Here is a 20,866-nt window from a genome sequence, read left to right as displayed (position 1 = left end):
ATAATGGTTCCATCTTGGGAACAAGCAAAGCCCTGCTTTCCTTACCTGAGATAATGAGCCCAAGACCTCATCCTGTTTATACTGGCTCTTAGAGCATGCCCATAGCTCCTTCTCTTCGTCCTGAGATAACCTCCTGATGTTGTTAGAGTTGACAGTCAGGTTCTAACAGGATACCTAGAGGCCAGCTATGGGTAAAGTCAGAGAGGCCTGTCCTGGCAGCACTTCCACAAGAAGCCAGATCAAACCAGGCAGGTCAAAGATGGCGGGTACCATGACCGGAAACCCCCAACCAAATCAGGAAGAAAAGGCACAAAAAACTGCTTCCAAGAAATCCCCGCCCCAAGTAATGAATATTCCACTCTCTAGTTAACAAATGTCAATAAACGACAGAAACCCAGGGTGCCCAGCTCTCACCTTGGAGTTTGCCTGCTCTCACATCTTGGGAGTGTATTTTCACTTTATTAAATGTTCCCACTTGTGTGGCTGCTGGTCTGCTGCGTTGGGTGTCTGTCCTTGAATTCTCTCTTGCGACAAGACCAAGAACTTTCGGAGACATCTTTGGGACACTCAGGGGCAAGCCTCAGGGCTCGGAGTCTCCCCAGTTCACCAGGCAACAGCCAGAGGCTGAATTTTGCCTCCTTCTGATGTGAAGTCTCCACTCCATGCTGAACACTGGATATAGGCTCCATGCATGTCACTCAGTGCACACGACCCATTTTCCTCGCGAGTAGTACTAAATTTCCCTACGCTTTCCATCAATGTGCGTGTAATCTCAACCCCTCTGGTTCTAAACCATGTGTTCCCTCCCCCTTTAGGGAGGTGGATTTGAGGCTTGTCTCCTCACTTGGCTGTCTCTTGAAGAAACTCTTTCCTTGCTGCCAACTTGATGTCTCCGTGGTTGGCTTTGCTTTGCATCGGGCAGATGGACTTGGGTTCAGTTACACTGGGAATAACAGAAAGAACACAGAATTCTGGATGTTCTCTAGACATCCGTGGGTTCTAGAGAGATCTGTGTTGACGACTTTGACAACCCTTTCAAAGGCCTTGCCAAAGTAAGTCAAAAAGAAAAAAAAACCAGCTTATTTTTGTATCACGAACTCTCAAGCAAGGCGGCTCATTCCCCACCAAGACTGCTTCTGCTTCTCCTGTTAATCCAAAAGCGTCGTATCTGTGTCTGCCCCTTTCCTCCTCCTGCCTGGATCTTTTGCGTTTTGATGTTATAGTGCACAGAACACTTGCCAGGCCAACTGAGGCTAGGCCTGACCCGCTAGTGTCCTACTCTAGACTCCATAACTGAGAGCAGCGCTTCTTCATGGGGGCCCTGTTGCCGTCTAGGGCGCACCCCCAAGTCTTTGTCAGGATGGATTCCCCAGTGCGTCATGGGGTGCGGGAATTCTGCCTGCAGCCTGTCGCTGGAGGTAGCAACTCCAAAGCCACCACGCTTTTCCAGATACCTGGGGTCCCATCGTCGCCCCAGGTGAGAATCGCCGGCACAGTCTGACCAAGGTGGCCGCTGTGTTCCCCTCAGCCTGACTCAGCACTCCATAGCTTTCTTCCTGAACCTGGACCCCTGACTTCCCTCTTCGTAAAACATTTACTTAAGAAAACATGGCATTGAAAATCCTTGCCTTGCCTTCCCCTTTGAGATGTAAATGTTTTCACAAGAGTCTGCCAGTTTTACAACCAGGAACACCTTTGGGGGAACCCAGGAGTCATCTCTTTGAAATGTAAACGTCAAGGGAGCCACGGCCAGTATCTGTGTTTCTGGGGGAGGTGGGCCCCTCACTCCACAGTAGTAACACTACCTGCTGCCAGGAAGATAGGAGAAAGTGTACTTCTCCTCTGGGTGAAGTTGTTAGCAAGCACAGACGGCCTGTGCTCTCTCCCACCCTAGCTCTGAAAAACGCGCCTGTGGATTTTACCACAATTAAAAAACAACACAAGAACAACATCCCTCTTTCGCTGTCAGTGGAGTTGAGCTCCGACCGAGCTGTGGCCGTCTCCCCTCTGCAGTAACCTCAAGCGACATCTTCCTTGCCTGTTGAACGCGGGTGTCGTTTGCTTTGACAAGATGAACCGTTCGGAGCGGGGTCTCTGGAATCAGACTGCGAGGGATCAAACCCGGCTCTGTCTCCTCCCAGCTGCATGACTCTGGGCTGTTAACTAGTCTTTGGCATTAGCTTTTTCACTGTGACAATAAAGCAGAAACTAGTAATAATTGGGGTGCCTGGGTGGCTCCGTCGGTTAAGCATCTGCCTTCAGCTCAGGTCATGATCTCAGGGTCCTGGGATCAAGCCCCGCATCGGGCTCTCTGCTCAGTGGGGAGCCTGCTTCCTCTTCTCTCTCTGCCTGCCTCGCTGCCTACTTGTGATCTCTCTCTCTCTCTGTGTCAAATAAATAAAATCTTAAAAAAAAAAAAAGGAACTAGTAATAATAGTATTTACTTTGCGAGAGGTGAACGGAGCTTGTGGCGCACTTGACCTTGAAGTGTGGTCCAGGACATTTGCTACTGAGGCAGGCTTGCAGGAAATGGGAACATTTCTGTGTTTTCATTCATGCTCTTTGGACTGTACATTTTTTACTCTAAACTTTTTGGATACAAAAAAGAATCATTCTATTCATACACAGATTTGGGTGTGCTTTTTGACTGGAATTCCATTTTTCCCTCGAAGACCACAAATGCTGATTCTCTCCTTGCTCTCCCAGTGACGCAGCGGTTCCGATGGTACTGGAATGATTCACTCACGATTCTGGGATACGGAGGGGGCGAGGACCAGCTGACCCAAAAAGCTCTATCGTGGAGTTTGGGGAAGTTGGGCTGTTTTCTGGGGCGCTAGCAAGGCCTAGCTCAGACAATGGTCATAGCGCTCTGTCCTCATTCACTTCTAAATCCATTTAAGAAACCTCCACTCGTCCAGGAGCTCAAGTGGCAGCTCAGGAGGAGTTTCCTGAGAAAGTGCTGGAGGACGGGGAGCCTGCAGGCCCTGGGGCTCCCACCGGCTGAGTCCGGAGGACAGCGCTCCTGCTTCTCCCGTCTCTAGCCAGGCAGGCTCTCCGCAAGCACAGAAGATCCTTTTGGGCTACAACTTGCCCAGAAGGGATGGCCTCCTTTAACCCCCAGAGAGATTTCAGAAGAGGTCAGAGTCGCGCGAGTTGAGCCTGGACATTTGTCATTCCGGTTCTCAAAGTGCCATTTAGGAGACTGAATCTTCCCAAACCTTCTGCAGCAGCTTCCAGCTCTCCCGAACTCCGACCTCCTCCTGAAACAACTGCCAAGCAGAGTGTCATGCTCTGGCCGGTGCCTGGCTTGCTGCAAAGCCGCTCCTCCAGCAGCCACCTGCCTTGAATAGCCGGCCTGGCTCCCCACGGTGGCCCACCCTCGCCAGCTCCTGGACCATGCCCTGGGCTGGCCGCCGGCTGCAGGCTGATGGCCCAGCAACCACCCCGCCCCTTCCTAGTCCTGACACAGCCGCTGCAGCTGCCAGGGCTCCCAGCTCCCCGGATGTCCCCATGCCAGAGAGGACTCTGGCTCAGTTCAGCCTGGCATTGTTCATGCCTCGATAATGACCTTGAGCATGTTTGCTATTCTCCGCCTCCTAAGAAAAATATGGCCCTTTGGCTGCCGTGGGGGATGCAGGTCTGAGCACCTGGGCTGGTTGAAGCTACCGATCACCGGGTGGTTTAAGTGTCTCTGCTGGGCCATCCCAGAAGCTCATCATATGCTCGTGGCTCACGCTGGATGGAAAACACGAGAAGATTTCATGCATCGTGCCGATAAGTATCAGCGACTGCTTCTTTCTTCCCATGTCCTTTGTCATGTTAAAGTTTGTTGCTTTTTCACTAAAGCAGAACCATAGCTGTAATAATCATTCTCACAGTAATGAGAATTACTGCCGAAACACCTGTGTGTTAATCCTCTTTTGATGACAGCTTTTAATTATATTCTCGACGTAGAGCGAGGGGGACTGTTCTCACTGTTTCTCCAGTTACTTTGAGAAAGGAGGCCCGAGCCTGGCCTTCCCTCAGAGCCCACTGTGTGTGCAAAGCCAAGAAGGACTTCCTGTCCCTTTCAGCTATAGTCTGAGTCCGAGCCCCTCCTTTCTAGAACAGAGAAGGAGCTCTTAGGCAGCTCCGCCCTATGTCTCACCTGCGATACTGACGCCCGTGTGATGTGTTCACACGGCCGCCTGCTGGCTTCCTGGCTGACCGAGAACATTCCAGAACCCCTGCTTGCTGCTCCTGCTCCGGGGTCACCGTGCAGCCCGATTCTGGATATCGAGGAGCAAACGTTTACGCAGGGGAGATTTGCTTCAGGGTGTGTGGGTTAAAGGATCACAGATTGGGTCAGGGCTTTCGGAACAGAGAAAGGAGCCCGCTGGAAGCAGGTTACATGAGGGTTACAGGTTCTACGGGAGGCGGTGAGGGTTACATGGAGGAAGAAAGCTAAGGGAGTAAAGGTAAAAGCAAAGATAAAGAAATAACTCAAAAGTTCATGAGTCTGATTCCACGCCAGGCATTCCAGAGCGCTTCTCCTGGACGGATTCAATCCCCCCTGAGACGTGGGAACTGTATTCCTATTTCACATGGAAATATTGAGTAATAACCTGCCCGTGGTCCCTCAGCGGCTCAAGTGGCAGAGATGGGATTCAAAGCCCACGTTAACCACACGGCGCTGCAGGAGGGAGGATCGCTCGGCACCTGTGGCTGAAGTTGGAGGAAATTCTGGAGACCAGCAAACCCAGCTCCAGCTCCTTTATTAGATGAAACTCGAGACTCGAGAGGAAAAGTGGGGACACTTGGTCAGGGCAGAACTTCTTAGGAGAGCAGGAGTCAGAACAGTCTTGGGAGAGCTGCCTGTAGGATTTCTCAGCTGCTGAACTGATTTTCTTTCTGGAAACAAGCCCTCCTCCCCACCACCCCTGGAGAGGACGTCTGTTGCAGAACAATTATTTTTTCACGCTGGTACACAATAGTTTGTGTCTGGGAGATGCGTCTGATGCCCACCTCTGAGACCAAAGGAAACGAGAAGCTTGGACGTGGACCTCCTTGTTCTGGTCAAGTGGAAAGCGGCTGCTGACTCATCATGGCAGCCCCCTGTTCGGAAGCTTTGTTCCCAGGTCACCAGTGCTGTCATAATTGTTAAATTCAAAGAATATTTCTTCTAGCCTGATTTTACACAGGGCTCTTGATATTATTTGGCAATAATAAACCGAGCATTTCACGGAACGCTCTCCTCTTCTAGATTCTTCCGGGCTTATTCCCTCCAGTTCCCTTCAGTCTTCTTGCTGAGATGCTATTTTTCTGCCTGTCCCTCCATTGTTCTGTCAAATTCCGACCTCAGCCCTCGACTGTTCTCTTCCTCTAAGTTGTTCTTGTTTAAACAAATCAGAATTCCAAGACCATAATAAATGCTTGCCTATCTCTTTCCATTTACAACTTTATTTGGTCTCCAAAATTTCTGGCTAGAGTGCATAGAAAGAAAGGGATAGGAAGAAAGTTGGAGTCCATCTCTACCCGGGGATAAGCTCAGAAAAAGAAGAAACTCAGGTCAGTTAGGGTCACCTGTTATGACGAAAACCAGGTAGAATTTAATCAGCATGCTTGAGATGGATAGGGTTGAGAAAAGCAAAACTCGTCTAGGTAATCTGGACAAGACGGATTGATAAAATGAAATTTGCTCGCAATATTCAGCAGGAATCAGAGGGCCTGATATGTAATTAATAAAAAATAATTTAAAAAAGTAATGCGTATATTTTGAGAACTACAACGTGAGGGCAGGATTTGGAAGGGGCTAGGTTCTAGTTGGGGTCGAGAGGAGTATTTTATTTCAAAATCGATGACTCTTTCATGGCCCCTGATGACACGGCTTGTTAACAAGTCAGTCTTACTTCCAAAGCTAACAAAGTGAACACGTTTGGAGGCTGCCCACATTGCACTGAAGGAGTTGACATCCAATTTTTGTGACTTTCTAATGTTCTCAAAGCATTCCAACACAATTATGAAAGACACCGTTGGGCTCTGGCCCTGGTTAAAATTAGCTGACCCTCAGTGAGGCTCTAGCGTGGGGTGACAGGTGGTAGGACTATGAACAACAGTCAGGTCACGTCTGGTTTTGTTTGGTGTGGGATGGCCACAGTTGACTGATTTGATCAATTAATCCCCAGAAACTCGGAGAGGGGTCTACGGTGGCCATAGCCTGAACATCCTTCAGACTTGCCCTCTTGTCATTCACCAGAGGAAAAATGGCTCATTCCCTAAGACATCAGTGTTCTGGAAAACAAAATTTAATATTTCATCATAGAAACAGGTACTAATTTGAAGTAACATTAGCTTCCGCTGGAATATGTCAAAAGCAGAGACCAAACTGTGAGGCTAGGTAGACTTCTTGCAAAGGATGTTTAACTCCTGCTCTGTTTAAATTTCTCAGTGTTGGTTTCTTTCTCATGTAAAGACAGTACGCAGGGAGGAGTTCACATCTTTCTCTGCCTAGAACCTTGAGGATGAGCAGAGAAAGGAATAATAGGTTTCTCCTCATCATTTTAAGCAAACCTGAACTTGGGGAGCTCATTTCCTTCTCTTTCTCCCTCCTTCCCTCCTTTCCTTCCTCACAGTTACAAGTGTCCTAAATTATCGAAGACTTTTATACAGTTCTAAAACCACAGACCTAACACTGCCCAGATCGGAGACCTCCGCGATACCCCAGCCTCCCCTCTGATCCTGCAGGTGAGGACCGCGAGCTCTGGAGAGAGCAGAAAGCGGGGCCAGATTTAGGTTCCCTGAGTCATCTTCCTTGTCTCATTCTGTCTTGATGGAGACTACACGAAGCTCAGACTCTTACTTTTGGAAAGACCTCTATCAAAACATTCCAGAGACTTTTATTTTTTTCCATTGTCAAGGTTATTAAAACCAACAGGGGGGTGGGGCAGGGAGCCCGGGTGGCTGAGTCGGTTAAGCACTGCCTCTTGGTTTTGGCTCAGGTATGGTCTCAGGGTTGCGGGATGGAGCCCCACGTCCCCATGTTGGGCTCTGCGCTCAGCAGGGAGTCTGCTGGAGATACTCTCTCCCTCTGTCCCTCCCCCGACTCACAGACACACCCGCTCTCTCTCTCTCTCTCTCTCTCTCTCAATAAATAAATAAAATCTTCAAACAACGACGATGACAACAGAAGGGAGTCACAAAGGCCTTTCCTTCTATTACTCACCAACAAAGAGCTGGCTGTAGAGCTCCAGGCGCGTGTGGCCTTCTGTGGGGGCCTTGCGGACCTGCTGCGGCAGCCGATCCACCTGTAAGCTGGCTTGCTTGACATTCCTCTCCGCGGTGACCCGGTGCCACTGGTCGTCATTTAGAGGGGAGGGCGACCGCACCACAATCTCCACCGGCCCATTTCCAACGTCAAACGAAAAGGACACTTCGGTGGCAGCTGCAGGAGTAGAAAGCGCAAGAGGCCCGTGAGTGGCTTCCTCAAAGCAGTGATTTTGAGAGGAAAAAACAAAGCCGGGAGAGAGAAAGAGTCTACGCCCATCATTCGCTACCAAAGTTCAACGGCAAAATCATGTGAGGAAGGCTAAAACATCAACCCGCTTTAACCATATTTCCTCCGAGGGGAGGGAAACTGATGTGGATCGGGGACCGGGAATACATTCATTTTCTTACTCAATCTTTAGAAGCTTGTCCGGAGGTTACCATCACGGACCCTCTCCAGATAAGCAAAGCCAGCCCTGGAGAAGTTAAGCACGTGCACAGTGTCTTACGCTCGGTGGGCAGGGGACCCGGGACCGTAACCCCAGCTTGCCAGGCCTCCCAGCCCCAGAGCTGGTGATCACACACAAACAATGTCACTCATTGCTCCCGGAGAGCTTTCTGGAACACCCGTGCCCTGCTCCCTCTGCGGGGGTTCTGGTTCGGTGGGTCTGGCAGAGAGCACCGGTGATTTTTAAAAGCTGCTTGGAAAATATTAATATATAGCTAGAGTTGAGAGCTAGTGCTTTGGGAGAGCTGACGAGAGTCTGTTTATTAACATAGTCCTTGCGGTTCCTCTTGCAAGCGAGGGCGCCGCGAGTGTTGAGGCGATGGAGGCGACCTGCGTCTCTTGGGCCGCTGTGGCTGTCCACAAGCTGCCTCAAGAGTCCTGCAGAACAGCCCCTCCCCCGAACCCCTGGCTGTGCAGCTCGGCCTCTCTCCACCCGGAATGCCGGATCCCTCTGGTAACCGACCCTCCAGCGCTGACCGCATAGCATTCTTTTTTTTCGTAGACCTGCTCAAAGTCCGTAATAAATCGCCTTTCACCAAGAGAACAGTGCATTAGGGTGGTTTGCTTTGGCGGCTTTCATCGTAAGGAGCTTTCCTACTTCACATTTTAGGTTTTAATTTCCTCAGTGGCCACCTAACACTTTATAAACGTGCTTTTTGAATGTGTATTTTTTTTTTCTTGCGATTGGCAGGAGAGGCCGCTGGGCAGGAACGCGGCGCCGGGGTCCCGGCTCCTCCGGCTTGGTGAGCTTTTCCGGACAGGAAAGACGCGGCCCGCGAGTGGATTTCCCAATGTCGCTTATAAAGAGATTCAGCCCCTTTATCTATCCACTAAGCCTTCTGCCTAATCTCTAAGCAGTTTAATTAAATATCTGTCATTTTTTCCCAGGCTAATGGAAAATTCAGCTTCTTCAGACTGGTACCATTTTGAGACGGTGTCGCAAGCAATCAAACTTCTAATTTAAAAGCCGCAGTGGGTTGGATTCTCTCCGGACCCAGACTGTTCCTTGCCTCTGGGTCAGGCTCCTCTGAAAGCTGCATTAACTTTATTAAGCTGGAGGGATTTTAGACGCAGCGCTCAATTTAATCAACCTAATTGTACCAAGGAATTTTGATCCTTTATGTCATTAGAAAGAGAACTTGAATTTTAACACCTGTGGTGAAGCTACACGTATTTCCGCAGAGCATCTCCTCTCTATAAGGGGCTCACGCCTTCGGGGGTCACGGTGACTCAGTGGAGGCCGGTGACCTTCACGATGTCTATGGGAAGACCAGAAGGCAGGTTGACGATCATACGACTCATGGACTGAACGATCCTTCCCTGTATTCCTGGCAGAGTCAGTGGAGAAAAGTTGCCTCTAGTGTTAAGACTGACTCTGTTGTGCTCCTGTAGTGCTACGTTTTAGCAGATGCATTTTGAAATGTAAGTTGTCAGAAGATCAAGAGCGCACGGGTTCCTGAGCTAAGTAGGAAAGATTGTTTCATTTTAAAGGCATCAACAACCATCAGGGAAATAGAATTTGGGGATAAATTGAGTTTAACCCTAAGGTTTGACTCGGGCGGGTGAGCGCTGCTCTCATTTCCTCCCCTCCTCGCTTCCTGCTATGATGAGTTTTTGTCGAGGTCCTTAAAATGTCACCATTTGGACAAACTCTGAGTACCAACAGTTAAGTAGGAAATGTCCAATTTTTTTTCTCTGCTTGGCACACTAGGGCCCGTGTTTCCTCCTGTGCACATGGTCTTCTTAACGCCAACACTTCACTCCAGAGGAGGAAAAGACGGCTCCAGGATCCTGCTGTAGCTCCGCCCCCAGGCGCAGTAAGAGACAGTCAAGGTCAAAGGCCTCTGAGAGCAGATTCCTCCGTAAAGGGCCTCTACTCAGGCTCTGGCGTAGAAATATTCACGTTTTCGGACATTCCTTCTCTTGCTTCCTGAGGAAGGGGCCGCGGGTCCCGCGTGAGTGCAAAGGAAAGGGCTCCGTTTCGTCAGTCACTCAGTGTCAGCTCCCCTGACTCTGCTAAGGGATGCCTTTGAGAATCCATCTCCCCGTCAAACGGCAAGTGTGTTTTAAAAGCTTCTAAAGTTCAGTTTGTGGCTGATTGCTCTTGCACTTCTGGGTGAGAGGAGCTGACATTTAAAAAGAGATAATTACAGAGAGAGTCAGGGAGCGAATAAAAGGGAGGCAGCATCAAAGACACGAGAGCCAATGACACTGTCCTCACTTAATGTGGGTCTCCAGTCGGAGGCTGCAGAGTTGCCCTGTTTCTGCCAGTAAGGCAGGACAGTTCTTACATACTGAAAGCAATCTTATTTCCAGAAATAAGTATTCGAGGACAGAATGGGATGTATTGAGTGTGACTCCCTGGAAAGAAGACTGTAGCCAACACGGATGGTTGTCTTTCTATTAGCGTCAAGAACTGGGAAGTGCGAGAGCTTTCCCCCGACGCCAACTGACAGCGGATTCACGTGAAACTCCCACGGTTTCACGGGTGCTGGTGGAAGACAGAAGCCTCCTGGGTCCAAGACAAAACACATTATTATTCACGGCACGGCAGGCAGCGTGGGCTTCGGGTCCACATGGGTTTCTCTTGTCGCCCAAGTTCCACTATGGGGGACCATGTGAGGCAGCCCAGATGGACGCTGCAGGGAGTTGATGTCGCAGCCGAGGGACCTGAACTTAAGAAACCCCACTCTTTTAAAGAGGCAGCTAGCAAACCAGCTCAATTTTTGCCCTGCGGAGAGACATTAGCTTCATTATCCTGGTTGGGAAAGAAATCTACCTCTGTCTTCTAAGACTGTGGGCCGCCCTCACATCCTTAGAGAGGTCTGAACAAAGCAACTGATGCCTCTTTCTCAGAAGACAAGCAGAAACTGGGGAGACCCCTGGGGAATGTTCCTCCAATAAATGGCCACACTCCCTTTTCCAGGTTTGTCCAGGAATCTCTGTACTCCCGCAGAACCATAAGCTTCAGGTGTGGATGGCCCTACCCCAGACCCAGAACATGAATCTGGATTTGTCAATTCAAATATGGCAACCTCACACTCCTTACCAGTTACCCACTTAGGATGGGACATATCATTCCCTCCTGCCTAACAGGATATGAGGAGAGTCTTTAGGGTTCTTTTGGGACAAATTTCTTAGCTCAGAGGAGAAGAGACAGTCAGCCTGTTTTTGTACCCCTTCATCTTGGGTGGACGTTGTGGCTCCTAATGTTGCCGGGGCCGTCTTGTAACCAGACGTGCAGAGGAAAACAGAGAGGGCGATGGGATAAACTTGGGTCCTTGGTGATGTTCAGCCCTTAAGTTATTCCCAGAGTCACTCAACGCTTTTCGTGTGAGACACTGACTATTGTTTGAGCCATTTTTTATTACAGCTGAAAGCATGTTCACCACTCTAGGGAATGGTTTGGGAATCAGTAGATGCAACCTCTGGTCATAGCTCTGCCTTTTCACCTTTTGGGTCTCAGAGGACTGGTGTCTAAAATGAGGATTACATTTACAGTTTTCCAAGACTTTCTGTGTCCAATCTCGAGGATCCCTTCGCATGGCAACATTCTGTGATGTAATTTGCAAGAGCTTCTAAGAGAACTAATAAAATACAGCTAATCTTACTGGTAATTTTAGATATCGGATCCTTACAGGGCGAAAAGAGATTACATGAAAAGAGAAATGCACAAGGTGGCATACTGGCATCAAGAAAGAGGAGAGATGGCGGAAAGGCCCTTTGAATCAGTCTGGTTCACGACTCCATCTGAGGGACTCAGAGCCATCAAGGGGACAGAACCACACACAGCTCCGGGTCCCGCCCCCCGTCCCTTTTCAGTTCCAGCAGGTGGCGCTATTCGCTCTCATTCTAACTCAACACACATTTTCGACAAATCCCCTCCAAGCTTCACGAACGGAGGGACCAATTTAACAACTGGCCAGAAGAGCAGACTCTTGGGCTCTGAGTTCTCTCAGCAGGTGAGGTAACACTTAGGCATTAGGTCTTTCAATATGGAACAGGTGAAGGGGAAAGACAAGGCCAGGTATACACCGTGGGCTTGCTGAGAAGACCGGCTAGCACTGTTGCAATTTTGACAATTTGTTTCTTCCATCTTAAAATGGAGCTTAAGGATTGGTAGGGTTATTCCGCACAAAATCTTGTTTGACCCATACAACGAAACTGGTAATAGGCAGACCAGATATTTTAGCCTCATTCTACAGTGGAGGATGTTATGGGTATATTTTCTTCTTTTATTAGGAAGGAAGGGCTAAGTGGACATCAGGAGACCAAAGGATTTAGGCAACATGAGAGGGTCACGAGAAGAGGCAGGTAGATGGCAAATAAGGTCCCTGTGAGAATCAGAGACAGGAGGAAAAGAAGGAAGAAGCAGGGGGACTATCTCTGCTCTTATCTAAGGCAGGGCTCCATCCGTAGCCCGGAGGCTCTCCACCCTTTCTTCCCTACACGAGGACTTCAGGGCCAGCAAGCTTCCCTTCTCTTCTATAGCACCAGTCATTAGCGCTCTGTTGCATCACTCGCACTTGAACCTTAGCAGCCACCACCACTACAAAACACTTCTCTTGACCTTATTTCTATTTCTTTGCTCTCTTTAGTTGCCACATTCCTTGAAAGAGCTTCCTGTAGTGTCTGTATCTGCTTCTGCTCCTCTTAGTCTTCCTTTAACCTCACTACCTAAGGCTTTCTTGTTCACTACATTGTAAACCGGTTCCTGCCCCAGGGCCTTAGCACTTACTGTTACCCAAATAACTCTGTGTCTGCATTACCCAAATAATTATGTGTCTGCTCTTTTACCCTTCTGCTCCCATGTCATCATATAGAAATTCCTTCCCTAAACCTTCCATGTTAAATAGTGAATCCCTCTCTCAGCTGCCTTTTCTCCTCTCTCCTGATTTTTTAAAATTTATTTTTTTTTTTTTTTTGGTTTTTAAAAAATTTTTTTTAAAGAATTTATTTATTTATTTGACAGAGAGATGGAGAGTACAAGTAGGCAGAGCAGCAGGCAGAGGGAGAGGGAGAAGCAGACTCCCTGCTGAGCAGGGAGCCTGATGCGGGCTCGATCCCAGGACACTGTATCATGACCTGAGTCGAAGGCAGCTGCTTAACCTACTGAGCCACCCAGGAGCCCCTGATTTTTTTTTTTTTTTTTGACCTGTGTAGCATGCATTGTATCACCATCTGGCACGATATACACATGCTCCTGGCCTCACTAAACAGAGGTGTTTTCCGTTTTGTTCATTCAGTAGATCCTCAGCACCTAGAACAATGCCTGTCGCAGAGTAGGCACAGCTTGTGAATAAATGAATCGATGAACAGAAACGCTCCTGCCGAGGAGGCCAAACTATTATAATATAGATGCTCTGAGCAAGGAAACCCACATATTTTCCAAAGGCAAACCAGAATTTAGGCGACAGGCATACATAAGGAATGGCATCTTCTATTCTACAAGCATCTGTCTCGAGAGCATAAAGTAGGAATGTAGATCTTCTCAGTCTAGAATCAGGATACATGGGTGACATCAGCTCGAAACAAACTATGCTAAAGGTTGTTTCCAAATATATGACATCTGAGGATCAAAGGCTTATCCAGGATAAGCTCAGCAGTGTCCTCAGAAGCATGTTCCAAAGGCTCCTGTCACAGAGATTCTCACGCAGTAAGTTGGGGCAGGACCTCGGAGTTTGCATTTTGTTAGCGCCAGGTGTCCCTGATGAAAACGGTCCTGGAATTCTGCTTTGATCACCAAGTGCCTTTCTAGCAGCAAGGTCCCAAGGATCAAAGTTTATTTCCTTGCCATCCAAAGAAAGATGTTCAAGACTGTACAGTAAAGAGTTTAACTTCGCTTAAAGAGCGGTCCCCACGCGGCCCCTGGCTTTGGGAGAGCAGTATCTAAACCCTTGAAATGTTGTGCCTGCTAGGAGTGTCTTTGTTCACCCGAGAGTCAGGCCGGAGAGTGTCACGGTGTGATTTAGCGTGGGGGCTGACGGTCAGTGTGGTGGAAGGGGGAGGTGTGGTGCACATAGTTCAGCGCCCCGGGGGGCTGGAGACAGAGGCCAGTCACGCGGGCAGTCAAGCATCCTACAGATCGGAGCCCGGTAAAGATTCTGAACACTGAGGCTCAGGGGAGCTGCCCCGCTTGGCGGTACCCAATGCGTTCTGTCACTGCCAATGCCAGGGAAGTGACGGGTCTGTGACTGCAGGGAGAGCACACCTGGAAAGTCAGCATCTGGCCTGTCTCGTGGTTCCTGCCCTGTGCGCTCCTGCTCCCGTCTGCATCTAAGCTCTCCCCTTTCCCTGTGATGACCGCAACCCCCAGCACAGCAGCCTTCCGCGAGTTCTGCGAGTCTTCCGGGAGCTGTTGGACTGAGGGTGGGTTTGACGACGCCCTGAACGTGCAGTGGGTGTCCGAGGTGCGTGCAGCCCCTCATGGGCTGTGGTCCTTCTAAGCTTGCCATTGGATTCTCGGCGAAAACCAAACAGCCAGTTCAGTTTCAAAGTATGTGATTGAGCGCAATCATGTTGAGCCCGGAGGACCTCTGAGGATGGGTTCTAAGCTCCACGCTCGCCCTCACAGCCCGGAAAGGGAACCGAGGCCGTGAGGTGCTGACATCCAGTTATAACTAAGCACAAAGGGTTCGTTTTTCTAATCATTCTGCACTGCCTTTCATATTAATGTACAGGAAATTAAAAAAAACACATTTTTCTTTGTAATAGTCATAGCGTGTGAATAGAGAAATTTTTAAAGCCAAATATGCATATTCACACCCTAAAACTTGGTGTTAAACACATCTGAAAACGAACACTGAGAAGGAAAGTTTATTTGAAGTCTTTTGGAAATTCTTCAAGGAAATGCCTGCAGCTTAAGAATCAATGTTATGAACTCATTTTAGAACCTCTGGTATCTTGATAACCTCTTGAGTATGAGAAATATTTCTCTTTATGTATCTTGGCCTTTAAGCTTTTTATTACGGTTAAAAAATAACTTCACAAACAAAGACATCCACAGAGAAAAGGAAGCAAAAGGGAGTTACCACCGGCCATGCAAAAAGCAGAGAGCCGTCTTTAAAATGCAAAGCCTTTCTAATTTTAGTTTTCTCCATGCATTTAGCTGCCTTCTGAGAATAACTTCTTGAATATTAATGGACCTATATGACTGAAAAAGGAAAAAGACAAAAATCTTTCCAAAATGACACGTGGTATGAAACAGGACCTGTCCTTAGCAAGGGACACGTCGACAGGTTTTAAATACCCTCGTGTTTGGAACCAGGGGAGATCTGTGTGCTGGGCAGAGAGGGCCCAGTTTGGAAAAATAGATGAAAGTCCCAGATGGTGACTGGGGGCAGGGGGTAGGGTATTTGTGATAAAAGGAAATGTAGAAGCTGGACCAGGGGTAATTTATGGGGTTGGTTTCAGGTGATGTCAGAGAGAGCAGGTGCTTTGAGATGCACGGCTTTGGAGAGTTCAAGGAGAATGGGCTGTGAGATGTGACGTCCAAAGGAGGAAATACGACCGTATTCTCAAACAGCTAGAATCAGAACAAAGCCGACAGGTGTAAACTTGAACCACTCTGGAACATATAAGGAGACAACGTACCAGTCAGTTAGTGAATTGGGGCTTCTAAGTGGCTGGGTGGTGGATGGCTCTGCCTGTCCGGACACTGATAATGAGGAAAAGCCACCAACGTGACCCCAGGAGGGGAGGATGAGGCTGCGCAAGAGGGCTGCTGGTGGGATCTGGGAATACGTCTCTCAGAGGCAGACTGACAAGGGCACGTCTGGGTTCTGGTTGCCACGGACTGAGTTGCAGCCCAGACTGTAGGTCTTAGCACAGGCACTGTTTGTCTCTCTCTGTTTTGTGCCAAATTGTTTCCTATCCAGAATAACCTTTCAAAGCTGCATTGGCATGACTTCAGACGAAGTCTCTCTTAAAAAAAAAAAAAAGTACCAAATAAAGATTCTAGATTCTACACATTATGGACACAGAATATAAAAAGAGATTCATTGTGTTCTCCACAACACCAGATGTACCTCAACCACAGCCTATTTGCAGTATCAGGCTGGGAATGGAGAAAAAGGGAAACTGCGTCACAGGCTAACGGAGACTTTAAACGAGAAAGCAGAGAGACAGGAAAGAATAGGAGAGCCACTGTTTATACAATAAGCTTTCTTAAAGTGTGAAAAACTTCTATTAAAGTTCCTTGGGCTCGCTGCAAGAGGTGCACAGCTGACCTAAATTATCTTGTTCATTTTCTCGGGCTATGATGACTGAAACTCATTCATTGTCTTCTACGTAGCAGGAATATTAGAAACGAGGAAACTTGGGGTTGAATATTAAAAATACAGGATCGCAGAATCCCAGGGTTGAAATGTCTCAGGATAAATGCTCTATCAGTAGTGTAGAAGGGTGAACACACCCAGAAGTCATATATTTCCACCTCTGAAAAATGACCGGAAGTCACTTCATGGTGGCCCTTAGGACTGCGCCACCAAATTTCTGCTTGAACCAAGTCACAGTCCTTCCTCATATGGCATGCTTCCCTCTCTCTTATTTCTGATGATAATAGCTGAAAACACAACCTTCCTGATTATACTGCATAAATAAATATTTGGGCTCCCTAAAGACTGCACAGAGAAAACCTGTGAGAATGCTTTTTTTAGGGTCCGTTTATACCAAGTTCAAATAACCACGTTTCCTTTTTTCAGGATTTGCTGATAGTTCCATTTTCTCTAGAATCACTCCATTGAGGGCACGGCTGCAGGTGGGTTTGCATGGCTGTTCAGACTCTGCCTAAGACTGGTTTCACGTACCCTCTAGAAGGTGAACAAGGTGTTGGAAGGTGTCACGTACCCTCTAGAAGGTGAACAAGGTGTTGGAAGGTGTACGAACAAGCTTGGGAACAGGGTCATCCACCAGGAACACTGTCCTGCTGGGCACGTCCTTGTGTGGTCTTCCCCAATGAGGTCCTTCATTTTCATATGGGTCTGCCCCGCCGCTTCATGCTGTGATAGGTGAGCGAGCCCCAAACACACGGGAAGTACGGAGTTTGCTATTGTGTGGGATGATGGGTTTGGGAATTCACAACGGGAAGCCAGTAGATCAGGACGTGAGAAAAATCTATCTTTCAAAAGTGAAGCCCAACAATAAAGGATCATTGGTTAAATGAAGCTCTTGGCAACTGAGACGCTGTTTCCCAATCTTTTTATAACCCACACTCCCATTTGTTGATATAAAAATGTGATTATTGTCTCCAGATGCTGATGTGCCCAGATATGGGAAGCTGGTGGGGAATAAAAAAATTCCTGAGTATTTCAGATAAACGCTCCACCAATCAACAATAATTTTTTTTTAGGATTTAATTATATATTTGAGAGAGAGAGAGACAGAGAGAGAGCACGTGCACACACCCACATGACTGTGCGAGTTCAGGGAGGGGCTGAAGGAGAGAATCTTAAGCAGACACCCCGCTGAGCACAGAGCCCAATGGAGGGCTCGAGCTCATGACCCTTGAGATCATGACCTGAGCTAAACCAAGAGCTGGATGCTTAACGGATTGAGCCACCCAGGCACCCCCCAAACAATAATTTTTTTTGTGCATTACATTCTGTAGATTACAGAACAAAAACAATAGCTTTTCTGTTTTATTTTGTTCATATCAAATAATGGTTTTCCAAACTACACACACTCTCTTAGAGATTCTGATACAGTCTCTATCCTCAGCCGAAAAAAGAAATCACTGTTGTGGAGTTTAAAAAAAAGAGAAAAACTGACATGGAAATCTGCTTCTAAAATATCATTACATGAAACAAGTGGGTTTTGAACAGTATGCACCATATGATCTTATTTTTGTAAAAAATCCTATGTAAGCACATAGAAAAATGTTTAGAAATGGCACACCAAAAGAGTATTGGTAAGTATACTAGAATATGAGATTATAGATGTTTTTTTTGTTTGTTTTTTCTTTCTGCTTCCCTGGATTTTTAAATCATTTAACTATAAACCAACAATATTTGTATAATTTTTAAAAGCCACAATCTGATAATTTCCACTTCTTTAACAAAGGTTGGTGACCTTTTAAGCAACCCTATTCTATAATCTTAATGAGCATTTAATCAGAGAGATTAATCAAAATGCAAAGAATGAGATTTCATTTAAATACAGAAAATTAGAAGGAATTTAAAAGTGGACTGAAGCATTCCTCCTTAGTTCTCTACTGTTTTTAAGATACCTGAGGAGATTAAAAAAAGAGGGAGTGTGTGGTCGAACTGTACCATAAAATAATTTTGAACAAGGTGTGAATTTTTTTTCCTATTAAAAATGGCTAAAAATAAGGGCATGCTATTTTTCAAAGTAAAATCCTCACAGGTCTGAAGTGCCCGCATGTTCCGTTGTTTAAACTAATGTATACAGGATTCGGAATGCAAGATGAGCATAATTCGGTGTTATAATTACACTTGACAGATATACACTGTTTCTATTATTCATTGGCTCTGGTTGCACTTACCCAGAAAGACCCTGTAGAATACTAAATATCAACCACTCTTCCTGAGAAGTCATTTGGCATTCTCATCAGTTCTCATCACAGGAATCAAATGCAGAGATGCAGAAAACCAAATTTGATCATTTTAACACTATCCGCAAAAGCAAGTAAAATGAGTAATTTCCCAAGAGGCGTTGGGTCCAGCTAGCTTTCTTTTGTCAAACTCTTAGCACAGATATGTGGGCGGGTCATTACTCTAATGAAAAACATCTTTAAACTGGTCCCTGGACTTTCACTATATTCTTTTCAATTCCTCAAATGCTCCACGATCTTCCTCCTCTACTTGCTTTCGCCTGTGCTATTTTCTCTCTGGAAAAATGCCTTTATCTCCTTTATTTCCCTGTCATCCTCCAAGGCAGAGCCAATGTTGCATCTCCTGGAACCTGCCTCTATGTCTTTAGGTAAGGTGAAAGCCGATTCCTTTCCACTGCCGCGGTGCCTGTGGCAGACGCTGGTAACTTTTCATGAGAAGTTTATGTTTTCCCTCCCACAGTCACCTCCAAGAAGCCACCGTGCATCCAGGAGCTGCATTTTCCAGTCCTCTGAAATCTTGGTGGAGCCACGTGGCCAGTTACAACCAATGGAATGAGAGCGGGAGTGTGTGTCACCTCTGGACCGGTGTGGATAGGAGACAAGGCTTCTCCACCCTCCCTTTCTCCGTCTGCCAGCTGGGCTTAGTAAAGCCAAGGCTCCATGAGATGGTGGAGCCACAATACAAAAGAAGCCTTGAGCTCGAGTCACCTTGTGCAAGAACTTCATAGAGCAGAGCATGAATGTTAGACCGCCACATAGTCACCGAAACCTGGGGTATTAGTCATTACAGCAGCTTAACGTGTTCCTACACATGAACATCTCTCATTCCTGATTCGCTTATTTATGAGGTTAAAAAGTTAGCCAAAGGGTCTTCTCCCTCAGACCACTGGGATTTTGAAGGGGTGAATTCTATCATAATGGTCTTATTATAGTTTCAACACTCATCTATCAGAACACTGTGACATTAAAAAAAATATGGGTTGTGATATTATAGTTGAATGAATTTGTGGCATTCTGTAATTGCTAGAACTAGGACATTTTAGAGGAAAGAGAAGGGCTAGGAGCCATCTGGGAGCTTAGACTGACTCCTATGTGTGCCTGTGAATGTTGCAGCTGCCTCCTTTGCTCACCCCACCAAGCTGAGCCCCATGAAAGTCAGAAAGGCAAACAAACCCTCGCCCTCTGGGGAGGTTTGTCAAGGACAAGCTCAACATTGAGAAACACGGGCAGAAATTTCCTTTGTTCTTCAACATTTCTGTTCTACACTGAACAGACTCCAGAACCTACAACCCAGACTTCAAGCAGACGTGCGCACTTTTCACTTTTCAGCCACACTTAGAAAACAAACAAACCACCAAAGACTTTACGGTTAGCCATGGAATACGAGTGCCATTTACAAGACGATCTCTATAAGAAAGTGTATTCCAAGGTTCCAAAGAGCCGGCTCAGGAACTCCTATACCATGATCCTGTGCAAGTCGGGAGTTACCTAAACTAACACATGGGGGAAAAGTAAAATATAAATATTATAGAGTTAGAAACAAGTCTTTTTTCCTCAAGTGCTTAAGAATAGTATATTTCCGCTCTGACCCTCATCCTGTATGAGAATTCATGGAAGCCTTTATGTTTCCCTTTGTCTCCTCAAAGTTCCTATCTTGATCGCTATGAAATGTTATCTTGTGATTGCAGCAAAATGTGTCTTTAAGAAGAGAACTCCCTGAAATCTTTATTTGTAAAAAACTGTTCTCCAGTTGACATCTAGTTGGCCGGTCTTCTTTCACCTGGTTTTACTTTAGATGTTTGTCTGATGAGTTGCAAAACCCTAGCATTGTTATGCTTACCATCGTCTTTGGCCCTTTGAGATATGTCTGGTTTTGAGCTATTTCAAGTAATCTTCCCTAGTCACTCACTATATTTAAATGAAGCTCTGCTCCCTGATTTATTGTATCTTCTTCTTCTTCTTTTAACCAGCTTTGAATTAATTGGTCCCAAGTGTCATCCTTCGTTGAATCAATTCACCAGCATTAGTAACATGCATTAACTGGCAATGGCACCAACCTTTTCTCCTTGAGACATTTGTTTCCATGAAAATAGAGAGCCTGTACAGATACTGTTCTCTTCTAAAATGGCAGAAGTAAGGTCTCTAATCTTATGTTAACTCCACATAGAGATTTCTACTTTTCTCACTAATCCTGGTGTTTATTACTGAGTAATAATAGTACACTCTTCCTCCCATCTCTGCCTCCCACCAGAATGCATGAATTCAAGCCTCTTTAATCTCTTCTCTTAGAATGCCTGTTGTCTTCTGGCTGGCCATAGGCAGGCTGATTCTAGTGGCTGGTCTTTTTCAGCACTTTCACATGCCATCTTTTTGAAAGAAAAGATTTTTTGTCCTACCACACACCGTAAATAGTACAGAACACATTAGAATTAGAGAAAGTGAGATAGAAGAAACATTTTATCAGCAAAAATATCTCTATGAAACTGTAGCATTATTCTATAGTATGACACCCACCATATACTCTATGCAGACAAACAGTATATAAA

The 20,866-nt window shown here is 46.7% G+C and overlaps 1 protein-coding gene across 1 annotated transcript in view; it reads right to left on the bottom strand.

Moving 5' to 3' along the window:
- CNTNAP2 (contactin associated protein 2) overlaps positions 1–20,866 on the bottom strand; it is a gene marked incomplete at both ends in the record, with an annotated part of 1,866,690 nt that overhangs the window by 124,789 nt on the left and 1,721,035 nt on the right. Inside the window, 1 exon segment of the mRNA XM_080819035.1 lies at positions 7,202–7,420. Within this exon segment, the coding sequence (XP_080675161.1) occupies positions 7,202–7,420 (219 nt within the window).

This window comes from Martes martes (genome assembly GCF_963455335.1).
Source record: "Martes martes genome assembly, chromosome: 11".
NCBI lineage: Eukaryota > Metazoa > Chordata > Mammalia > Carnivora > Mustelidae > Martes > Martes martes.
This window is presented reverse-complemented; position numbering and strand designations above follow the sequence as displayed.